At 53.9% G+C, this 22,185-nt stretch overlaps 1 protein-coding gene and 2 non-coding genes across 4 annotated transcripts; all 3 read left to right on the top strand.

Annotated features, from left to right (window-relative positions):
• The first annotated feature begins 778 nt into the window (after positions 1 to 778).
• CTC1 (CST telomere replication complex component 1) lies at positions 779 to 20,935 on the top strand. 2 transcript variants are annotated; one of them, XM_025864118.2, is made up of 23 exons: positions 805 to 921; positions 4,390 to 4,553; positions 9,306 to 9,543; positions 9,686 to 9,897; positions 10,231 to 10,378; positions 12,839 to 13,123; positions 13,237 to 13,365; positions 13,908 to 14,140; positions 14,262 to 14,439; positions 14,529 to 14,729; positions 15,236 to 15,362; positions 15,916 to 16,030; positions 16,170 to 16,494; positions 16,596 to 16,685; positions 16,925 to 17,118; positions 18,178 to 18,266; positions 18,364 to 18,538; positions 18,822 to 18,899; positions 19,341 to 19,485; positions 19,576 to 19,640; positions 19,885 to 20,050; positions 20,181 to 20,307; positions 20,468 to 20,935. In XM_025864118.2, exons 1-23 carry the CDS (start codon positions 889 to 891, stop codon positions 20,602 to 20,604), a joined length of 3,654 nt encoding a protein of 1,217 aa, XP_025719903.2. In that variant the 5' UTR covers positions 805 to 888; the 3' UTR covers positions 20,605 to 20,935. The 2 variants fall into 2 exon arrangements, with proteins under 2 accessions (XP_025719905.2, XP_025719903.2); XM_025864120.2 differs by lacking the exons at positions 20,181 to 20,307; positions 20,468 to 20,935 and having other exon boundaries at positions 779 to 921; positions 19,576 to 19,653; positions 19,885 to 20,011.
• A 669-nt stretch (positions 20,936 to 21,604) lies between these two features.
• On the top strand, positions 21,605 to 21,678 carry TRNAI-AAU (transfer RNA isoleucine (anticodon AAU)). The gene has a single exon. It is a non-coding gene; the product is annotated as a tRNA-Ile (tRNA).
• A 418-nt stretch (positions 21,679 to 22,096) lies between these two features.
• TRNAS-AGA (transfer RNA serine (anticodon AGA)) lies at positions 22,097 to 22,178 on the top strand. Its single transcript has one exon. It is a non-coding gene; the product is annotated as a tRNA-Ser (tRNA).
• Positions 22,179 to 22,185: the final 7 nt, after the last annotated feature.

Below are 22,185 nucleotides of genomic sequence, written 5' to 3'. Positions count from 1 at the left end.
GGTTGCCCCCATCCATCATTTCTCTTTGGTCCCCACCATCTGAATCCTTCATCTCTTCCAATTCTTTACTATAATGTCACCTTTACAGTAAAGCCTTCTGCATACAAAAGGGTCACACTACCCCCTGCGTTCCCTGTTTCTCTTTCAATAGTACCTATTACTAATTGTGAACACTTTTTTTTTTCTTTTTAACTGTCCGTCTCCGTGTCCTAGGATGTAAGCTTCATGACAGCAGGGATTTTTATCTTTGCTCACTGCTGTATCTCCAGAACCTGGAACAGTGCCGGGCACAGAGTTGCGTGAATTCTGTTCACTCACTGCCTACTAAGCCATGGAAGGATTAGTTGGTTGACTGAATTAGAAAGAGCAAGAGGCTTTCATTAGCTGATCCACAAACATTTAGCAACAAGCTCTGTTCTAGGTACCAGACTGCAAAGATAAATAGAATGAATAGGATGTGCCTTCTAGGTACTCGTGGTCTAGCGGGGAAATAGTTACACCAAGGAGTCAAGGGCAGAACACAAGCACGAATGACGCGCTCAGGTCGCGTTGAGGAGGCACGTCTCTGTGCTTTGGCAACATCAGGGAGACGGAACGATGCTTAGGAGCGACCAACCAGGCCGGCTGCGTTCGAGCTCCGGAGCCGCCCCCCGCTCCCCTTCCCGTGCCAGGGACGCCACACGGGAAGTCATCCCGGAAGGAAGCGGGCGTGCGGGAGCCGGGGGGCTGCCGCGGCAGCTGCGCACTGGGGGCCTGAGGCCGCGGGTGGGAGGAGCCGGAGGCGCAGCCGCCGCCGCGCCCACCGATGCCGTCACCGAGCGGCCTTCCCGTGAGCCCTGGCGCGGCGGCTGTTCGCGGGCTCTCCCAGGGCGTAGCCTCGGGCGCATCATGGAGGCCAACCCGGCTCCGGCTCCCGACTCCGTGAGTGCGCTTCTCCGTCCTTCGTCCCCGTTTTTCCTTCTGGTCCTGTTCCCTCCACGTTGCTTCTCAGCCTCCCTCCCGTCGCTGGGCGAGGGGAGGGAGCTGCGAGGCTGATCGTCCTTCCACCGTCGCGGGTTCTGCGAACGCAATTGTGGGCGCCTGCGGCGCTAGCTGTGAGGCTTGGACACGTCTCCGCCCCCTCTCCAGGCTCCCAGCAGGGTGGGAAGCCGCGGGCGGGCTATTAATGGCGAACGGTGGGGCCCCTGACGCAGCTGGGGGGAAAGGGGTAACGGGAAGCAAGGAAAGCGTCTGAGACCCGAAGTGCATGTAGGGGTTATCCAGGCAGAAAAGCGCTGAAAGAGGTTTCCAGGCAGAGGCAAAAACACGTTCAAAGGCAAGAGAGAGAACAGGTATCTTTGGAAAACCCAAGTTCAGTTGGGTGGTGGTTGGAGGGGTGACGGCTGACAGTCTCGTGCGTCTTGCTGAACAGCGACTTTAACCTGAGGCTAATTGGGAGTTACTGAGGGGTTTTAAGCAGAAGAGCGATTGGATGAGATTTGAGATTTCGTTTCCTGAGGTAGCAGGGTAGAGAGTAGCGGTTAGAAGGCTGGGACTGGAAAGCAGTGAGAGATGATGGTGACCTCGACCACGGCAGCAGTGTTGAGGTTCCAGAAGTGAAAACAGTAAAAAAAAAAAAATATATATATATATATATATATATATGTTGAGGAGGTAGAATCTAAAGGACTTGGGTATGGAATGGAAGGCGTTATAGGAGGACCGCGGGTTTCAGGGTAGAATTACTTGGTTGAGGTTGCTGTTTGCTGATTGGTGAACGTTGGCAGAGGAGTGGGTTTTTTCGTTTTTTCGGTTTTTTTTTAAAGGTCAGTGTTGGGATGTGTGGTGCCTGTAGGTTGGCCAGGTGGAGAATCTGGTAGGCAGATGGAGGTCACGAGAGAGCTCAACTAAAGTAGCCTCTGTGGATGGCTAGTAAGGAAATCCAGTGGCAGAGGTCACCGAGGGGAAAATGTATAGTGTTCTCAAACTTCAGTTTATATTTATGATCTGGGGAGTTTATTTAAAACACAGACTCCTGGGGCACCTGGGTGGCTCAGTGGGTTAAGCATCTGCCTTCAGCTAGGATCATGATCTTGGGGTCCTGGGATCAAGCCCCACATCTGGCTCCCTGTTCAGTGGGGAGTCTGCTTCTCCCTCTCTCTCACCACCCCCTGCTTGTGCTCTCTGTCACTCTCTCTCAAATAAATAGAAAATCTTATTTTAAAATAAATGAAATACTCCTGGAGCACCTGGGTAGCCCAGTCAGTTAAGCATCCCACTCTTGGTTTCTGCTCAGGTCATGATCTCACGGTCCTGGGATCAAGCCCCAAGTCGGGCTCTGTGTCAGCCGGGAGTCGGCCTGAGATTCTCTCCCTGCCCCCTCTGCCCCTCCCCCTGCTTGTGCGCATGCTCACTCCAAATAAATAAATAAATCTTTTAAAGTTCCGATTCCTGGGTCCCCCACTCCTGCCAGGATTCTGTTTCAGTAGATGAGATCCATGAATTCACATTTTTAACAGAATTTAGGGGATTCTGAGGCAGTGGCACAACTTTGAACCATGTGCCGAGTGGTGGACAGGCCCTCAGGAGCTAGAGAGGAAGACAGAATGTAGGAGTCCGGGTGAGGCGCTCGTTATGTCGCTGAGGCAGTGCTGAATGATGATGTGGTCCAATCTTTTTTTTTTAAGATTTTATTTTTAAGCAATCTCAACACCCAATGTGGGGCTTGAACTCACAACCCTGAGATCAAGAGTCATGTGCTGTACTGACTGAGCCAGCCAGGTGCTCTGACCTAGTCCAGTTTTGACAACCATGATCACGGGTGACAGTGTTTGGCTAAGGTGGGGTAAAGGTGAAGTTTAGTGGTAGAGCTGTTCACAAGGACACTGAAGTCAATAGAACCTGAAGACAGGTCCCTTGAGCTGCTAATGATTGAGTGACTGTGGAGGATTGACCAGAAGGCTAATAGAAGGGCATTGGAGGAACAGGGATGGAGCTGTAATGGTTTAGCATTATCACTGGGGATCAAGAAGGATAAAGGTTGTACTCAGTACTGTTGAACGCTGTCAGAATTTTATTATTATCTTAAAGATTATTTATGTATATGAGAGAGAGAGGGATAGAGTGCACGTGCCATGACGGGGTGGGGGGGTGGGGGGGGTGACAGAGGGAGAGGGAAAGAGAGTCTCAAGCTGATACGGGGGTGGCGGGGGACTCGATCTCAGGACCCTGAGATCAGGACCTGAGCCAAAACCAAGAGTCGGACACCTAACCAACTGAGCCACTCAGGCACCCCTGTCAGAATTTTAAAATAAAGCAGCCTAGGGGCGCCTGGGTGGCTCAGTCGTTAAGCGTCTGCCTTCGGCTCAGGTCATGATCCCAGGGTCCTGGGATCGAACCCCGCGTCCGGCTCCCTGCTCAGCAGGAAGCCTGCTTCTCCCTCTCCCACTCCCCCTGCTTGTGTTCCCTGTCTCGCTGTGTCTCTCTCTGTCAAATAAATAAATAAAACCTTAAAAAAATAAATAAAAACAAAAATAAGCCATTTAAAAAAAAATAAAGCAGCCTAACATTGGAAGTAGGCCAAGCTGGTCCCCTTCTCTAGAACTAACTATAGAAAGGCAACTATGTCTCCAGACTGTGTGGTAAGCATACAAAGGTGGCTCATGTCCTGCTTAAGAAGTCTGCATCTCAGCCGAAAAGACAGAAAACAGATCTGGTGGGATTGCACTTACATTGATTTAGCTCATGGGAACTCAAATGTATATACTTGAGTAGAAAAACGAATGATTAAAAATCGTACTCCACCTATGTCCTTTTTACATACTGTTTGTAATTACGCATATTTACATTTATATTACATATTACTATGTAGTATTGTGTCCTATTTATGAGCAACTTAAAGGATTTTTTCCAAGAGTGATTTTGACTATTTTTCAACATGTTGGCCTTAGGACCACATCCCACGTAAGATGGGACACCACGATACTGTGCGTGATGATCGTTGCTCTCTATAGAATTATGTGCATGGTGCTGTGGGAGCTCCAGGAAGGGAGCAGCATTCTGCCTGGGACCGTCAGAGAAGGTTTCCCAGGGCGATGTTTATTCCAGTTGAGCATGTTAAGGACTGGTATGGGTCTGTTGGGGAAAGAGATAGGACCACCCGCACAGTTCCAGTGGTGCAGCCGGTTATCACACGGTACTTAGAAGAGAAACAGGTGAGACCAAAGCCGGAAGGCCAGCGGTCTGAGGAGGGACCGGACTAAGGCTTCTCAGGTTTCCTCCAAGTTCTAAACTCCAGTACTTGTTTATTTACATGCCCTCCGAATTTCTTTTTCTTTTACTTTATTCCCAGAATTTCATTGGTGGGCAGGATGGTTAGGAAGATGTTTTAACTAGTTTCCCTTTCCTCAGGAGCAAGCCTGGCTTGAGGCTGCCCAGACCTTCATCCAAGAGACCCTGTGTCTGCCTGGCAGCGAGCCCGATGTCCAGTTGACTCAGTCGGTGATTGACTGTGTGAAGACCACCTGGTTGTCCCAGGGAAAGAACCAAGGTTTTCCCCTGCCCCTCAGCTACAGGTAAGGAGAGGAGGGGTTCAGAAGGGGGTTAACTTTGGTACTAAAAAAGGACCCAGAGTTAACCAGGGGGAAACGAGAAGCACAAGGGGAAACATGCTAAGGGGAGGAAAATGTGCTTGAACACAACCCCCTCTGCCAGGCTTTTCCATCCTCCGTCAAGCTGCTTTCCCTTTCTGATGGCTCTCCTAAATTGGCTGAAGCCAAGTTAGGGACAAGGAGAAGAGAGAGGAAGGTGGGGGAAGATGGAAAATTCGTAAAAAGAACTCTCAGGGTGGAGAGAGAGGCCAATGTTCTTTCGTGTGTGTGAGGAAACTAAGGCAGCGAGTTAAGACATCAGCAAGTGCAGATAGTTGTGTTTAAGACCAGAGTTTAAAGTCTTCTGAGGGTGTTGCGTTTTTTGTTTTTAACAACACTTCCGTTTCTGAAACTGTTCAAAGCAGTGTTGATAAAGTACTGCAAGAAAAGGGTTCCATGGCCAAATAAGTTTGCGAGACACTGCATATGGTGTGATAAGCTTCTCTAGGAAAGTCACAAGGCTCATTAATGGATTAAAGGCTCTGAAAGTCCTGTGGAAAGAACCCCGTTTACCTCCTCAGAGAAGTGACCACGACTTCAAATGTGGGTGTATTTGTTTTAAGTTTTTATTTTTATTTTTTATCATTATCTTTTTTTAGGGAGGGAGAGAGAGGGCAGGGAAGGGCAGAGGGAGAGGGACAGAGAATCCTTAGCAGGCTCCATGACCCGAGCCATAATTAAGAGTCCATGCTTGGGACACCTGGGTGGCTCAGTCCGTGAAATGACTGCCTTCGGCTCAGGTCATGATCCCGGGGTCCTGGGATTGAGTCCTGCATCGGGCTCCCTGCTCGGCGGGGAGTCTGTTTCTCTCTCTGCCTGCCGCTCCCCCTGCTTGTGCCCTCTCTCTGTCTCTTTGTCTCTGACAAATAAATAAATAAAATCTTAAAAAAAAAAAAGTTGATGCTTAACTGACTGAGCCACCCAGGCGCCCCTTAAGTTTTTATTTTAATTCCAATTAGTTAACACATAGTGTTTTGGCTTAATGTTTTATTTTATTTATTTTTTCTTTTCAAATATTTGAATTCTAGTTAGTTAACAGGCCGTGCAATGTTGGTTTCAGGAGTAGAATTCAGTGATTCATCACTTACATATAACATCCAGTACTCATCACAACAAGTGCCCTCCTTAATCCCCATCCCCCAGCTAGCCCATCCCACCCCTGCCTCTATTTCTGCCTCTGTCACGCCTCAGTTTGTTCTCTGTTGTTAAGAGTCTCTTATGGTTTATTTCCCTCTCTTTTTCCCCCCTTCCCATACGTTCATCTGTTTTCTTTCTTAAATTCCACATATGAGTGAGATCATATGGTACTTGTCTTTCTCTGTCTTATTTCACTTAGCATAATATACTCTAGCTCCATCCAGATCATTGCAAATGGCAAGATTTCATTCTTTTTGATGGCTGAGTCATATTCCATTGTGTGTGTGTGTGTGTGTGTGTGTGTACGTGTGTACGTACACACACACACCATCTCTTTATCCATTCATCTGTCAATGGACATCTGGGCTCTCTCTGCAGTTTGGCTATTGTTGATAATACCGCTATAAACATTGGGTGGCACGTGCCCCTTTGAATCTGTATTTTTGTATCCTTTGGGTAAATACCTAGTATACTTGCTGAGTCATAGAGTAGTTACCTCGAACGTGGGATGAATTAGTCCCTTATCTTTGTGTTTTTATTGCATGTGCGTCCATCCCCAAGCCATGTACCATAGAGTTTCGTGTACCTTTTGTACATATTTTATATAGTCTCTGCAGTTTGCTTTTTGTGCTTCACCTGCTCCTGAGATTTACTCCTGTCAAGAGCTCTAGCTCATTTATTTCAACCGCTGTGTGGCATTCTGTGAGTGTACGTGTCACCGTTTATCCTTTAAAAAATAAAAAAGGCGCAAGTCTGTTTAGTTTTGCTTAATTAGGCATTTCCCAGCCTTGCGCAAGCATAGGGTACTTTTCCCCTGGACTTAACACTGCTTATGGCAGCGTGGCGTTCACTCGGCCCCGCAGTCCATCTCCATCAGTAAAGGCAAGGGATCTTTGGTGAGAAGACAGCTTAATCGTACTGTGTTATCCAAAACATCATCTTCAAAATCCTATGCTTTTCTCATCTGAGGACGTTGTTATAAACCAATGGTAACTAAATATGCTGCTCCACCAGACTGTGAACCAATTCAACTGCTGCCTTCATTGCAAAGGTGAAGCCCTCCAAATTCAGCAGTGGGCTTACTGACCCCGTGTGTAGTCCGACTCAGTGCTCAGCTCGTAAAAACCGTAGCATTTGCCATATTATTTGCTCCAGGTCTTTTTTTCATAAGAAATGAAACGTTACAGGTTTAGTGGAGTCTCCTCTGTGCTCTCTCCTGATCCAGTTGGTGGTTCTCTCCCCTTGTCCGGCAGCACCCAGGGTCCTGAAGGGAGGTGCGGGCTCATCGGGCATGCACGTGCCGTTCCAACAGGTGGACGTGTGCCAAAGGACACACGGGGCCATGTACCTCCATGTCCTGAACCATTCCCAAATCTGCTGTTTATCTTGTTGGAAAAATGGTTTTTGTGTGTAGTTGCTGGGTAGTAAATGATATCTTATTTTAATCCCAAAGTAATTTCTCAGGACACACTTACTTGGGGGCTTTTTTCTTTTCCTCCCGTGTAACTCTTCTCAATCTACTCCACTGGCTTTAGGTTTTCCTTCAATTTCCTACAGCCCTCGTCCACGTCCTAACTGTAACTATTACGGTTAAATGCATTGTTTGTGTAAACACAGAAACAGATCTCATTAGAAAACTGACCTGTTAGCATGGGACAGAGAGCTACCTATCAGTTAGTCTTGGTTGAAGAAGTTGTAATTGCTGTGAAGCCTCGTGCAGCGGGGTTTGAGTCTCCCACAGGTAACCGAGTATGTGCCTAGTGGCCTCCATGATCACAGTCTAATCAAAGAAAGATCCGGATCTCTCAAGATTCTGGCATTACTGGGATAGTGGAAAAGTGGTAAGTTGGAATCTGTTAGGAAAGCTTCCTAAAAGGAACCTTTTTAAAGTTTCTTGTTCTTCAAGATAAATGTAAACTAGGTGGCACGATGTGTTGAAGTGAGGAGTCTGTAAAGAATGGTGGGCGAGGCTAGGATAGGAATTATTCCCCGGGTGTAAAGATTTTATTCATACGTATTTCCGTTCTTCATGGAGTGCCTGCTGTGTGCCAGGCATTGTGCTAGGCGTTGAAAGTTGGAGATCAGTGACAAATGGAAGGATTCGAGCTTCTCACCTTCAAGTTTCCTGACCTAGACCCTGAAGAATCTGGGACAAATGACCATGTCCTTACTGTTTTCTGTCCTGAAGGTGCCTAGGGGAAAGAAACCGCTATTTCCAGCTTTGTCCTGGGCCTTTAGAAAAGTGGAGAAACACAGGGAAAGAACATGGTCTTTTGAGTGAGGCACTCCTGGCTTTGCCACCCACACCATTGTGTACTGACCTCTCCCAAGTTTCTTCACTGGTGGTGGTTACAGGGTTTTTGTGTGTTTTTTTTTTTTAAGATTTTGTTTATTATTTATTTGACAGAGAGAGACACAGCGAGAGCGGGAACACAAGCAGGGGGAGTGGAAGAGGGAGAAGCAGGCTTCCCGCTGAGCAGGAAGCCCGATGTTGGTCTCGATCCCAGGACCCCGGGATCATGAGCCGAGCCGAAGGCAGACGCTTAACGACTGAGCCACCCAGGCGCCCCATTCACAGGGGTTTTTGGTGAAGCTTCGGTGCATTACTGAGCATGAATGGTCCCAATATAGCGTGTGCATAGCAGGGACTCAACACATGCTAGTCACCATTTTTGCCTTTTATATCGTCCAAAGCCTTTGGGGAAAGAATGAAACAGATGTGGAAGGGGAGTGCGCCCCTCAGGATAGTGTTCCCAGCTGTCAGTGCTCTCACGGGGGTGGTGTTCATGAGTATGAGGAGGGTGAGATGTGCCACTTCATACCTTTATTCTTTCTCTTCTGCTCGGAAGACCATGAGAAGGCAGGTGTGTGGAATAACGGGATTACAGATGTGAATCCGTCACAACTTCAATAAATTCGCTGTTCACGTTCTGAGTGCCGCACCTCATCATTGGTAGTGACGAACAGTGTTGAGACACTTGCCTGGAGAATGGCTGATCTCAAGCCTCTTTTGAGATTTGGGGGCTCTAGATATGGACTCCCACCTCAGCCTCTGCTTCCCCGCCGGTCTCGAGTTCTGTGATATCCCAGCCTGGGGAGGAAGCCTGGCTGGGGCCCCTGAGGTTGGGCCATTGGCACGTGCCCTAGCGGCCCCATCGGCGTTCTCTGTGGAGCTGAGAGCCGAGATGCTGTCAGAGGAGCTGAGTGTGGTCAGGTGCTGTCCCCACGCTCAGCCCCCAGGCTGCTGGTGCACTCCTTCGTTCCTCTGGTCCTCTCCGAGGCGCCGTCTTGTGTAGAGTATCACTCAGCACTGACTTTCCCCCTCCCATCCGGAGGCACTCCCCAGTCCTCGGGCCCAGGCCGTATCCTCATTTCCTTAGGCTCTGAGCCCTGAAGTTCTTGCCGTTCAGCCAAACTCCTTTCTTGGTCTGTGGCGTCCATTGACGTTTCCTTAGGATCTTGGGGGACTTGTTGGGGTTGAGGGTAGTTTCCTAGGCTTGGATGCAGCTTTGCAGGACCTCTGCTCCGTTTCCTCTGCAGCTTTGTCTCAGTACAGGACCTCAAGACCCACCAGAACCTGCCATGCTGCAGCCACCTGTCCTGGAGCTCTAGTGCGTACCAGGCTTGGGCCCAAGAGGCTGGACCCAATGGGACCCCGCTACCCCGGGAACGGCTCTTACTCTTAGGGACGCTCACAGACCTGTTGGGGGACCTGGAACAAGAGTGCAGGAAAGGAGACCTCTATGTGAGAGATAACACTGGTGTCCTGACCTGTGAGGTAAGTAGGAAGGCGGGGTCCAGGTGTCTCGGAGCCTCACAAGGACGGTCTAGGGAGCGAGGCAGTTAGGTCTCTAAGGGAAAAAAGGAGGGTGGGTGGGATGCTAGGGTCCGGGTTAACCCTTGCTCTTGGTCTTCTCTAGCTCCTAGATCTGGACCTGTCTTGGTTGGGCCATCTCTTCCTGTTCCCCAGCTGGAGTTACCTCCCTCCTGCCAGGTGGAATTCTTCAGGGGAAGGACACTTGGAGCTCTTGAGTGCCCCAGTGCCAGTGTGCCCCTCGACCGCCAGTCCTGGCCCTCCCACCCCTCTCCCTGTTCTCTACCCAGAGACCGCTTCCCGCTTGCTCAGACACAGGTAGTCCTTCCCTGCCTCCAGGAGGATGGAGCCAGGTGAAACGGGGAGGAGGGAGGGAAAGGCCCTGAGAGCAGTCCGGGGCGGGGGTGGGGGGGTGTTCCCACCGGAGTCAGGGCGACGATGGGGTGGGGCCTCTCCCAGACGTTGAGTACGAGTCTTCAAGGGAAGTTTGCCTTGTCCAAGGTCAGGGAGAGTTTGAAGGACATCGTCGGAATGACAGCTTTGGGCTAGGGACATTTTAAATTCCTGCTAGGGTATTTACAGCAGTAGGGAAGGCATTTGTGGGGGGAAAAGAAATAAAAATTCCTCTTTCCTCTCGTCCTCCTTCGCTAGAGGCAAGCTCAGAGGCGTGCAGCCGAACCTGGCTGGGAAGCTGGCTCGAGTGAGTGCTCTGGTGAGGAGCCAGAAGAAAGCTCACTTTGTCTTGTCTCTTGGTGGCGGCTCCTCCCCAGCTGGCAGCCATGTGTCCATTGTCGTGCAGGTGAGGATTGGGGTCAGTTCAGGGTCGTGGAGGTGTGCAGGAGTTGTCAGGACTCTTAGTAGCAAAGGTGAACATCAGAGCAGGGGCCAGCTTAGGGGGGAAGGGGCGCTGTTTCCTGGGACATCGCTGTTGCCAGAGGGGTCCAGGTAGCATCACTCCCGCACGGAGAAGGAGGAAACACACTTTTCTCCTGTGCGCTTCGTATGCATAGACAACTTTCGTATCGTGTGTGACTATTTCAAAACCTGTCGGAATCACTTGTTTTTCCCGTGCATTAGCAGGATGACCATGAAAATTATCCAGCTCAGCACCATTAAGGCATCGAGTATGTGCCCTTTTTTTTTTTTTTTTTTTTTGGCCAGGTGCACTTTTTAAAACGCTTGGTACTTTATTATTTACTTTCTTTCTACATCAACTGGTACAATTTTAGAATCATTAATTTTTACGCTATTGTCTAATGACTCATATAATTATCTGAATGATGTTTCAAAGGCATTCAAAACAAAGGATAAAAAGACTTTCTCAGATGCATATCAAAAAAGGGAACTGTGACATTTATTAGCGCTGTTAGAATTCTTGTGTCGTAGGCGTCATAAGCTTGAGTGACGGTGATTAGCGGGTACAGGAACTGAAAATGCTAAAACTAAAAATGCTTAGGAGCTGCCCCAATTTCTGGTCTTGTTTCTCCTCCCAGCCTAGAGAGGAGCTTCTGTATTTTCTTTACATTAGACTGTTTCACGTCTCCTCGAGCCCAGTGGAAATGCTGCTCTGGGCAGAGTCGGCTCAGGGGAGAAGTGATCTTGCTGTGTTTGTAGGCTGCTGCAGACATACTGGAGACACACTTGTCACCCTAGATGAGCCCAGGGAATCTCTTCTGTGATGGAGGAGCTGAGATCATCATCTCTTGAAAAGGAAGGACTGGACTCTGAAAAGAGGAGAAAAGATTCAGGGTAACTGCCGTGCTAGGCAGTCGGGGATGAGACGTTGCTGCTGAGCAATGACTGTGGCCCTGCGGAGGGGGCTTGGCACTGGGGTGACGGGAGTCTGACCTCCGCAGGTAGGGCTCTTGTCTTCGAAGAGGAGCAGAGGACACTGAGCGGTGGCGACCCGCTGCGGTGGCCTCGGGGCGCGGGGGGCCAGACGGGCAGGGCTGGGGGTCTGCGTTCGGATGCTGGCATTCCGACAGAGGAAGGGAAGGGGCGTCTGAATACAGGCGGCAGGGCCGCGATGCCGGCGGTCCTGCTGAGGGCAGAGGGCAGTGCGAATGAGCAGAAGCACTGCTCCACGCTGCCTGCCTCCTTGACTCAGACCACCGGGGACCCCGGCTGTGCGCCAGCAGGCACCATCAGGCAGGGCTCAGCAGCACAGTGACGAGGGGTGGCGGCCGAGGTCTGACGGCGGTACTCACCTGCTTCCAGGGTAGAAGTGGAAGTCTGTGAGGCTCGGGTGTCCTGAGTCAGTGCGTTCGCCCCTGCGAACGGCAGCGTGCTGCGTGGGACCTGTGGAAGGAGCGTGCCCCAGACGGTTGTTAGGTTTGGGAGCCGTGTTTCTTCCCCTTGTGCTTAAATTTCTCCACAAGCACCTTCTGCAGCCCCTATGACACCCTGCTGTCTGCGGTTGGTTTTATTTCCGTACTTCGGGCGGTTCTCATTTTCCTCTAAAATCACGTCCTCAGCAGGTCATTGCTGGCTTTTCCCTCCTCTCGGCTCTCCCATCTTGTGTCTTGCGTCTCCCAGGAACGCTCCCTCTCCATCCCGGCCAGTGTCCTCACCGCCTCACCCGTCCTGAGTTCTGAACGCTTTTATGGTGCTGCCTCCTGCTGGAGTCGCCCCTCCCTCCCCCTCTCCTCCAGTTTGGTGAAGCAGAGACGCGCCCTTCGGGACCCTGTGTGGACTCCACTTCTTCCACGGGGTCTTCCCGCTCATTCCCACCCGCCCTGACCGGTCTGGCCCCGAAACCTTGCCCACTGTAGTTTTTGGTACTTGATCATATACGGTTCCACATCGTTACTTGAGTTTGCGTCTGTGTTCCCCAGGGGGTTGAGATATGTTGGGAGAGAGGGACCAGTCTGTTGTATTCCCTTCACGTCTGTCCCAATACCGAATACATATATACTCTCTACCTGTAGCTTAAATAAATGAAGGTGGTTTGTGTGTTACGGGGTGGGATGGGGAAAAGCAAAAGCCATGGAGTCTTGGGTGGAATGTTTCTGTATTTTGGAGGAAGTTTTAGGGATAGTTTGCATCTTAAGGGAGGGATTGGGAAATACCTGGCATCTCCCGTGAGAAGGAGGCAATCCAGGAGGTTAAGATTGAATTGTCAGAGCGCAGGGAGAGGCCAGGCAGAACTCACGAGGAGCGGGTCGCTGAGGTCAGATCATGATGGGGGGAGACTCTGGCAGAGGGGCAGTGTCGTGGGAAGCGTCTCATGTGCCGTGTTGCCTGCTCCCGCACAAGCCAGATCCCTGCCCAGCTGGTGTGGCACCGAGCCCTTTGGCCTGGTAGGTCCTATGTGCTGACAGCACTGCGAGTAGTCAGGATCCGCGGGCACTGCTACCGCGTGTGGACGACCAGTCCCTCCTCCCACCTGCTGCCACTGAAGCCAGAATGCGTGCGAGAGCTGGAACTGGAGCTGGATGGGCCCCTCTTGGAGGCTGACCCCGCACCGCTCCCCGTGCCCAGCAGCTCCCAAGATGGGGACAGGGAACCTGCTCTTGTCCGCCACTCAACACTCTTATCCTACACGGTGAGCGAGATGGAGAGATCCGAGAGGGGGGCGGGGGCGGGGGGGGGGCAGGAAATGTGGGACTCCAGAGAGGGAGGAAAGAGGGACCACCCGGACCTTTGGCCTCTCCGCAGGGAAAGGTCACCGGCGTGCTGAGTCAGCCGGCCGGCCTCTATGAGGTAGACGGGCAGCTGGCACTCTGCCTCGCCTACCAGCAGTTCCACAGCCTCAGGAAGGTGGTGCGGCCAGGAGTCTCCCTGGAGGTACGTGTGGCGTCGGCCCTCTCGGCAGCTTCTCCTTCCTTTCTGGGCTGGTACTCACCAGCAGCAGCAGGGCAGAAACTTCTGCGGCAGAAATGTAAAAGAACACGTGTGTGTCGGAGGGTGGAGGTTGCATACTTAATGCCAGGAATGATTTGGACAGGAGCTCAGATCAGGAAGGAGGAGAGGCTGGGACACGGGAGTATCTCCTTTACGGAGGGGCTTCCAACTGGAGGGGGAGAGGCCGGAGCCGAATCTCAGGTGTGGGGCCAGGAGGTCTCTGACAGCCTGGTGAGTAGCGGCGCCTCGCCCACCGGGAGCCTCCCGGCCCGCAGCAAAGCCGAGGGGAGCGCGTGGGAGATGAAGGCTCCCCACAGTGGGAGCGCATTGTGCAGAAAGGGGCCTGGGGCCTGGAAGAACATGCCCTGCGTGGGAGAAACGGTATTTCTTGGGCGCCGGGCAGTGGGACACCACAGTAACTCTCCCAGCTTTCATTGAGCTGAGGGCTTCACCCCGGCTTTACAATTTTTTCTGCTTTTCTCCAGCTCCAGGATGTTCACCTCCTGCAGTCGGTGGGTGGAGGGACGAGAAGGCCAGTGCTCGCCCCCTGTCTCCACGGCGCCATTCTCCTTCGGGGCTTCTCTTGTCAGAAGCCTGAGACTCAGTCTTTCTACCAGGCCCAGGGGGCCTCCCTGTTTGAGCAGCTGGTATGGGAACGCCAGTTGGGCCTTCCCCTGTACCTGTGGGCTACCAGGGCGCTGGAGGAACTGGCCTGCAAGTGAGGAGGACGGGGGGCTGGGCCGGGCGTGGAGGGCTGGCGCGGCTAGGGACCAGGGGCGCAAGATCCTGCAAGAGGCATCCCCCTCGGGGGGCCTCGAGCGCTTCTCTTCCTGGCCCAGGCTGTGTCCCCACATGCTGAGACACCACCAGCTCCTGCAGCACTCGTCTCCGGGGAACCCCAGCCCGGGACTGCAGCTCCTGGCTCCTGTCCTGGACGTTCTGGCTCCGCCGGGCAGCACGCGTCGGAATGCACACAAGGAAATCCTGGAGGAGCCGCATCACTGTCCCCTGCAGAAGGTGCGAGCGTGTGCGGGAAGCGTGCGTGGCCGAGCTCATGCCGTGGGGGACCCGCAGCCGCACACTGATTTCTCTTCCTTCCCCCACAGTACACGCGGCTGCAGACGCCCTGTTCTTTCCCTACTCTGGCCACCCTGAAGGAGGAGGGGCGGTGCCGGGCCTGGGCTGCCTTTGACCCTAAGAGCCTCCTGCCCCTGCCCGAGTCGTCACACCTGACCAGTTGTCAGCTCAATCAGCGCGTGTCTTGGTCCTGGCTGTCGCTGCTGCCTGCCACCTCCCACCCAGCCCAGGTAGGGGGCGCCGGGGGCGCGCAGGCCTCCTCCCTTGGCGGCCCTCACCGCCGCTCTCGTAGTCCTCCCCCACCCCTGCGGCTGCACCAGCCTCTAACCAGACCTTCCCGCCTCTTCTCGCCCTGGCCGCTTTCTCCGCAGCAGATGGAAAGCGGGGTACAGCCTCACTGGGCTCACAGAGCTGTCTTGTGCGAAATCCTTTTGTGCTTCCTCCCAGAGCACATGAGATAAAACGCAAAGTCCTCACAGTAGCCTGTGAGGTCCCGTACTGGCTCCTAGTTCTACCCTCAGTGTGTATACTTCCCCCCCCCCCCCCACTAAACGTGGGGACGCACGGGTCTTCTTTTCAAACCCGTCTTCACCACTGCAGCGTAAGCCCTTTGAGGTCGGAGACTGGATTTTTTGTCCACTCTGTAGCTAACATTTAACGTGGCACCTGACACAGAGTGGCTGCGGAGTATTTGTTGAACAAATAATTCAATACCTTGTTCTTCGTCTCCCTGCAGATTTTAATTGGGGTTCTGGCGGCTTCGTCTCATAAAGGCTGTCTGCAGCTTCGGGACAAAAGTGGTTCCCTCCCCTGCCTAATCCTGGCCAAGCACTCTCAGCCCATCACTGACTCCCGGTTCATAGGTTTGGAGTTCAGAAGTGGAGAGAAGGGGGCAGATGGGGAGGGTCTCAGAACAGTAGGGTTGGGGAGGAGGCACCTGCTGGGATGTTCTTGAGATGCTGAAGCGGCCTGTGTTGATCTGCAAGTTTTGGGACAAGGCCGGGACCCCGGTGTTGGCAGAGCAAAGGAGCGAGGGTTTCTCTAGCCAGAACTCCAACCCCCAATGTTCATTTCTCCCACCATAGCTTCGGACGTGCACACCAGCAGGACACTTCTAAGTTTGGGCTTACTGAGCCGTATTGACAGGAGATGTCCTGTGAAGGAAGGCTTCTTAGATCAAGGAACAGGTGTTCTGGGATTTGTGAGAAAGGTGAACTGAGCCTGGCCACCTAGGAGGCCGGGGCAGGATTGGACGCCTGGCTGGGATGGTTTCTCCCTTGGAAATATCAGCCCTTTGAGGCGGGGCTCGGGTCTGGGCCTTCACCTCGTGTTAGGCGAGCAGCTCAGGCCTGGGACAGGCGGTGAGACCTGCAGGGTGGTCTCCTCTTGCCAAACTAGAAAACTTTCTCTCTCCAGGCTGCTTGGTACGGACAGAGAAGTTCCAGTTGGTCATAGAGCGGAATGTCAGAAGCAACTTTCCTTCCTATAAGGAGCTGAACATGACAGGCTTCATCCAGAAGCAGCAGGCCAGGTTGGCTCCCTGGGGTTGTGGCCGCACCCTGAGTCTCTTGAGGGGCAGGGCAGGGCCTGGTGCCGGTGGTGGAATGCGGGGGCCCACGACGCCCAGTGCGCACATTGCTAAGAAAACTACTCCTTGTCTCTCCCAACAGAGTCTATATCCAGTTCTTCCTGGCCGATGCCCTGATCCTGCCTGTGCCCAGACCCTTGCTTCACTCAGCCACCTCCCTCACACCTCAGGCAGAGCCCATCCTCCCCGACGGTCCCCACATAGAACAGAGCCGGCTGTTCTTGCTGTCCCACAAGGAGGCACTGATGAAGAGGAACTTTTGTGTCCCCCCAGGAGCTAATCCAGAGGTGCCCAAGCCCATCCTCAGTTTCCACGTATCGGGGAGCTGGCTTGGGGGCACCCAGAGGAAGGAGGGGACTGCATGGGGCCCACCTGAGCCCAAAGGAGATGAGAACAAGGATCAGAAGGTAAACGGGGACCGCGGGGACCTAGGGCCTGTCGTCCTGTGCCCCTAGATCCTGTGTGGGAGCCCATCACCTGCCTCCCTCCATCCCTCCCTCCCTCCCAGGTTCTCTTAATCTTCCGTGGTCCCTCAGTCCGCTGGTTCGAGTTCCTGCACCCAGGTTATGTGTACCGACTCGTGGCTTCTGGCCCTCCTGTGAGTGCCCCACTTGATCCTTCATCCACCCTGCCCCGGAAAGCTTTTCTGGCTTAGGGACTGGAGAGGGAGTGCCGGTGCCTGGCTACTGTCTAGGTCTCCTGGGAGAAGGGCGGATTTAGATCAAATGCAAGGCCCTCTCACCAGCCTCTGGGAAGAAAACAGAACCGGTCGTAGTATTTTGTGAACTGCCTCTGGAGCAGGACGCACTCAGAGAGTTGTCTTCCTGTTCTCGGCAGACCCCGCTGCTGTTTGAGCAGGGCGGGCCATCGTGCATCCCACAGCATCCCCTGGAGTTGGCTGGCTGTGCGTCCTGCCTCACTGTGCAGGACGAGTGGACTCTGGAACTCGAGAGCGGCCCGGACTTCCCGGCCGTGCTGGACGCCAGCAAGGCCCTGCCTAAGACCTCGCTGGACGACCTGCTTAGTGGCAAGTAAATGTCCGCCAGCTTCTTCAGCTCCCGTGGCCACACTCTCCTACCGGGGTGGGGCTTGGTGAACAGTCTGTTCCCCCGCACGGCGCATGTGTCTTTGACGGGACTCAGCTCCTAGAGGAGAGATGTCCCCATGACCGGGAAGCTGGATTTCATGCCTGAGTTTCTCCCTAGCGCCTTAGCGTTCACTAAAGATCACGAGCGAGCTTCCTCACAGTTAAGGAAAAGCTGTAGCAATGAAAGGAAATCTAAGAAGGAAAAAAAAAAAAAATAAAAAAGAACAAAGCTGGAAGCTCTAGGCAGGGCCTTCCTCTTCAGTGCGAGCAGCACTGGCTTCAGGAACAGCTGTTCTGTCCCTCCCAGGCAGCTGCCGGTGCAGACGACGAAGCCACAGATTTCCCCTGGGGTTTAAGGGGAAAAACAAAAAGCCCCGCTGGATTGTATGTGTAATTGTGTAATTCTTACAAACCAGTCTCTAGTAGAAAGGATCGTTTCCACGGACCCATGAGTGGCGGGCGTGGGCACGAGCGCCGGCATATAAAGCCGCCAGGGGTGGGCCACCTGAGCTCCTTAGGCACGCACGCAAACGCAGCTTTAACATCTGCCGTACTTCCTGGTAAGGCCGCTGCTTACGGTGTCGTGTGGGTCCTGAGTGATCTGCCACAGCTCTGTTTTTCCCATAAGCCCTGTTACTTTTTTTTTCTTTTTAAGATTTATTAGAGCGGGCGTGTTGCCCACGAGCAGGGCGCGGGGCAGAGGGAGAGAGAGAATCTCAAGCCACCTCCCCGCTGAGCCCAGAGCCCCCTGTGGGGCTCCATCTCAGGACCCTGAGATCACGACCTGAGCCAAAAATCGAGAGTGGGACGCTTAAAGTGACTGCACCACCCAGGCGCCCACCCTGTTCCTTTTAGTGCGTGACTTGACCCGGGGCAAGGCTTTTTTAGGACCTTACAGATGATGTTCTTGCATTTACTTTAGCTCTTTTTCTTGTCCTCAGACCCCTCTCCAATCTCTGCTTTCTCATGCCTCTGTTATCACTGTATTTCTGTGACCCTCCAGCTTCACCGATACCCTGGTGTCTTTCTCAGCTGAGATTTTGTCACGGACCTTGTGTGAGCCATTCCCGGCCCCTTTCTGGGCAAAGCCTGGTAATGACGCCTCCTTTGCGGGGAAAGGGGTGAAGTCGCGTGCTGGGACTCTGGGGTCCCGGCAGATGCCCTTGACCCCTCCCCTTGGCTTCTGCAGGCGGCACTCGGACCTCGAGAGCGTCTGTGAAGCTGACCGTGGCCGTGGAGGCTGCCGACTGCCTGTCCCGCCCGCACTTAGACATCTATATCAAAGAGCCGCACTTGCCTCCCCCACTAGGACTCCTCCCAGGAGCCCGAGTCTACTTCGGCCAGCTGGAGAAGAAGATGTCCAGGTGAAGATCTGCGAGGCCACTTGGCCTCCCCGCCCCCCCCCCCCCCCCCCGCAGCACCTTCTCTTTGATGTGACTTCGCCGTGTAGTCTGGTGTGTATGCCCTCGGCCCTCATGAGACGCTCCACGCCGCTCCTTCCCTCATGCTTCCCTCTGCTTAGGCCACGGTGCAGCCTGCTGGGGGTGGTGGGGGGAGGGGTATGTGTCTAACTTGTGATCTGGTACCAGCTCCTGCCTCAAATTGATTTCTTTCCCCTCCTCTTCATTCTGCCGCCTGCACCTGCAGATCCCACAATATTTACTGTTGTTTCCAGCCATCCACTTATCTGCAGGTCCTGAGTTTCCCCCCCGAGACCACAATCAGGTCAGTGCCCCAGGCCCTGCTCCCCAGACTTCACAGCCTTGCATCCACATCCTACACATGGTCCCGGCTCTGGGAGTTTTGCCATAACTAGTGTTCTCCACTCCTAGTAGAACGTGTTGAGTCAGAAGGGTTTCCTCTGCCCCAAATAAAAATGCCCGGTGCTAGTTATTTTACCCAGAAAGATGTAGTGTTCTAGGTTTTTCAGCCTAGTGTTAAAGGCTTTTCAGTCTAAAATGCAGATCTCTTTCTGGGCTACCATCTTGGTTCAAGCCTGGGAAATAATGGACGTCAGAGGTGAGGATTCAGAATGAGCCGTGAGGCTTCTGGGAGAGTACAGTGTCCTCTCCCGTCCCCGACCCTGTGCCTGCCCAGTCCTTCCCGACATAGCCCGCTTTCAGAATGCTGTCGGCTCTTCCTGGACTCCGGTCTCTCTCTCTCTAGTGCTCCCCTGCCCCACATCTTCCTGGCTGAACTTCTGCAAGGTGGCCGAGCCCCCTTCCAGGCCAGTGCCTCTTGCCATATCGTTTCTGTCTTCAGCCTTCAGCTCCTGTGGGTGTGTGCTCACTGTACCAGCCTCTGTCCCCAGGTATGGGAGGGCACAGGCTGAGTGGGGTGCAGGGTGCCAGGTGGGTGTGAGGGGACTCAGCATTTTTCCAACCCCCTCTCTCCACCCCAGGGAAGGTGTACTCGTCAGGGCTCCACCTGTCCCACACAGACCTCTGTAAGCCAGGCCAGCATCAGGTGAGAGCACAAGGTGGGCACCCGTTGCGCCCCGTATTTCCCTGTCACGTGACTTGCTCTGTCTGCTGGCCTGTTGGCATGATTCCTGGCTTGTGCGAATGGCTTCGGAAGTTGTTAGGGATGAGTGGGTTAAAGTCAAATGGGTTAGGCGGGAAGTGGTGGGGAGGGAGGCACGTTGGGGCCACCCGGCCACCCGGGGTCTGCGTGGGAGTTTCTGTTTCTCCGGGGCCCCTCCTTTCCCCAGGCTCCTGGTGGAGGATGGGACTGCCGAAGCCGTGGTGACCTGTAGGAATCATCATGTGGCAGCAGCACTAGGGCTGTGTCCCAGTGAGTGGACCTCCCTCCTAGAGTCTGTCCGAGGGCCGGGGAAAGTGGCCTTGCAATTTACAGGTCCTGGAGCCCAGCCTGAGGTGAGACGTGGCTGGGAGGTGGGGGCTCGAAACCCAGATTGCCGAGGGTTTGGTAGAGGGTTTAAGAATCTGAGTTCTGAAGAAAAAAGAAAAAAAGGAATTCTGATTAATCCTCAGTTTCCCCTTTTAGTCTTCAGCCAAGGTGGATGAGCCCTTGACCCTCTTTCTCCGGACACTGTGTACCAGCTTTTCTGTCCTCCGCCCTGTCGTGCTTTCTTTTGAGCTTGAGAGGAAACCTTCCATGGTCACCCGGTTAGGTATGGGAGAGGGAGGGGGTACGTGGGTAGAGGGGCCCCTGAAGGAGGAGGGACGAGCGATCAGTCGATGGGAGGGTGTTGGGAGCTGGGGAGGAGGGTGGTGGGTGGGGGCGACAAACCACAAGCCTAGGACAGCCGGGTTCCTCTCTTCTGGTCTCAGAGCCTCGGCTACAGCGGTTCCAGTGCGGGGAGCTGACTCTTCTGACTCGTGTGAATCCCAAGATCCGACTGTCCTGCCTTTCTATCCAGGAGCCCAAGCACCCCAGCTCCCTGGGAGCCTTTTCTTTGTCCTGCTGAGCTGGAGGGCGGTGGGGGCCTGCCGGAAGCCTTGGGGCCCCAGGCCTATCATCTCCTCCCCCCTCGTTGTACCTCACCTGTTCTGTGATGGCACCAGGACCCCAGATCCCCGAATTCACAAACTGCTACCCTTCTGTGACGTGTCCTTCCCGTTCTGGTGCCAGCCTGCCTGGAAGTTGTTGAAATGGGCAGATGACGGAGCCGTTGATATTCCCTCTCTAGTCGGGGTCAAGGCATTGGCCCCAAGAGGGGGCCCCGCGCGCCTGGGTTCTGCCTTTGGGGGGGTATCTGTGGCAGGCCCCTTGGCCCGCAATAAAGCTCTGGTGATGTATCCCGCCTGTGCGTCTCTCCGGGTCCCAGGCCTCCTGACCTCCTGGCGGCCAGCCCATCACTTCGCTCTTGTTTGTTGCTAGAGCCAAATTCGGTTTGGAGAGGGGCTTCTGGTCGGACAATGATACCAAGAGTCAGGCCTTAAAGGGAGGAAATTGGGGAGTGGAGGGCAGGGTGGACAACATGGCCAGATGGTGTCGCTCAGCAACGCCGGGCCCCGGGGAAGTCCAGCGTGCCAGCCTGGGGTGTCGGGAAGGAACCGGACGGGTATCGGGGAGGGGAGCACCAAGCGCGGAGAGGGGCCTGGGAGGAAGCCGGGGCGCATGTGCCAGAGAACCCGAGTCAGTGCTGTGGGCCCGGGCCTGGCCCGAGGCCGATCCGGCAGGAATTCCGGAATCCGAACCCACAGAATCGGGAGTTGCAGGAGCATTTGTGGGCGATGATGCGTCTGGCTGGTGTTCTGTTTCTTTCCCGGGAGCTGCTCGCTAGCTGGAGAGGTACAGCCGAGTCACACCTCTTCGAGACGCTCAGAGGGCATTGCTTCCTGGCCAGTAGGGATCAGTTCTAGTTTGTATTTGGGAAGCCTTTGGGTCACGCTCTTGTGGTCTTCAAAATGGTCTTTCTTGTACTGATCCATATGTAGAGATTGAGGAAAACCGCGTAAGCAGCCGGCCGGTTAGCTCAGTTGGTTAGAGCGTGGTGCTAATAACGCCAAGGTCGCGGGTTCGATCCCCGTACGGGCCAAGTGCGGCTTTTTTTGTTGTAGTTCTTTTGTTTTAGCGCGCACCTGCTCTTTACAACCCAGAACTTTCTGCGGGGAGCCATTTGACTTTTGATCACAGACGACATCAGACCCACCGCTTCTCAAAACCTAAACTGCTAGCACACTCCATGGCTTGGGAGGGAGGTCCCCGGGCTGGGGCTGAGGGAAGCTTCCCCGGGAACGCGTTGTTGGAGGCGGTGTGAGACAGGGCAAGCTCCGGCACTAGGGGCCCAGAGAGGCGGGGCGGGCGCTGCGCGGGGGCGGATCGGCCCCGAGTCTCCCCAGCGCTGCCGGCACCCGCCGCTCTCCCGGCCCTGGGACCCCGAGTAATTTAGGAGGCGTGTCTGCCGGGCATGAGATCTAAGAAAGGCTAAGGACAAATACTCCAATTTCAACGGGGTAGTCGTGGCCGAGTGGTTAAGGCGATGGACTAGAAATCCATTGGGGTCTCCCCGCGCAGGTTCGAATCCTGCCGACTACGTGTGCTT

Source organism: Callorhinus ursinus, unplaced genomic scaffold, assembly GCF_003265705.2.
Source record: "Callorhinus ursinus isolate GAN/ISIS: 27379988/994484 unplaced genomic scaffold, GSC_fseal_2.0 scaffold43, whole genome shotgun sequence".
Taxonomy (NCBI): domain Eukaryota; kingdom Metazoa; phylum Chordata; class Mammalia; order Carnivora; family Otariidae; genus Callorhinus; species Callorhinus ursinus.
Note: the sequence above shows the minus strand (reverse complement) of the source record. Positions and strands in the feature narration are given on the sequence as shown.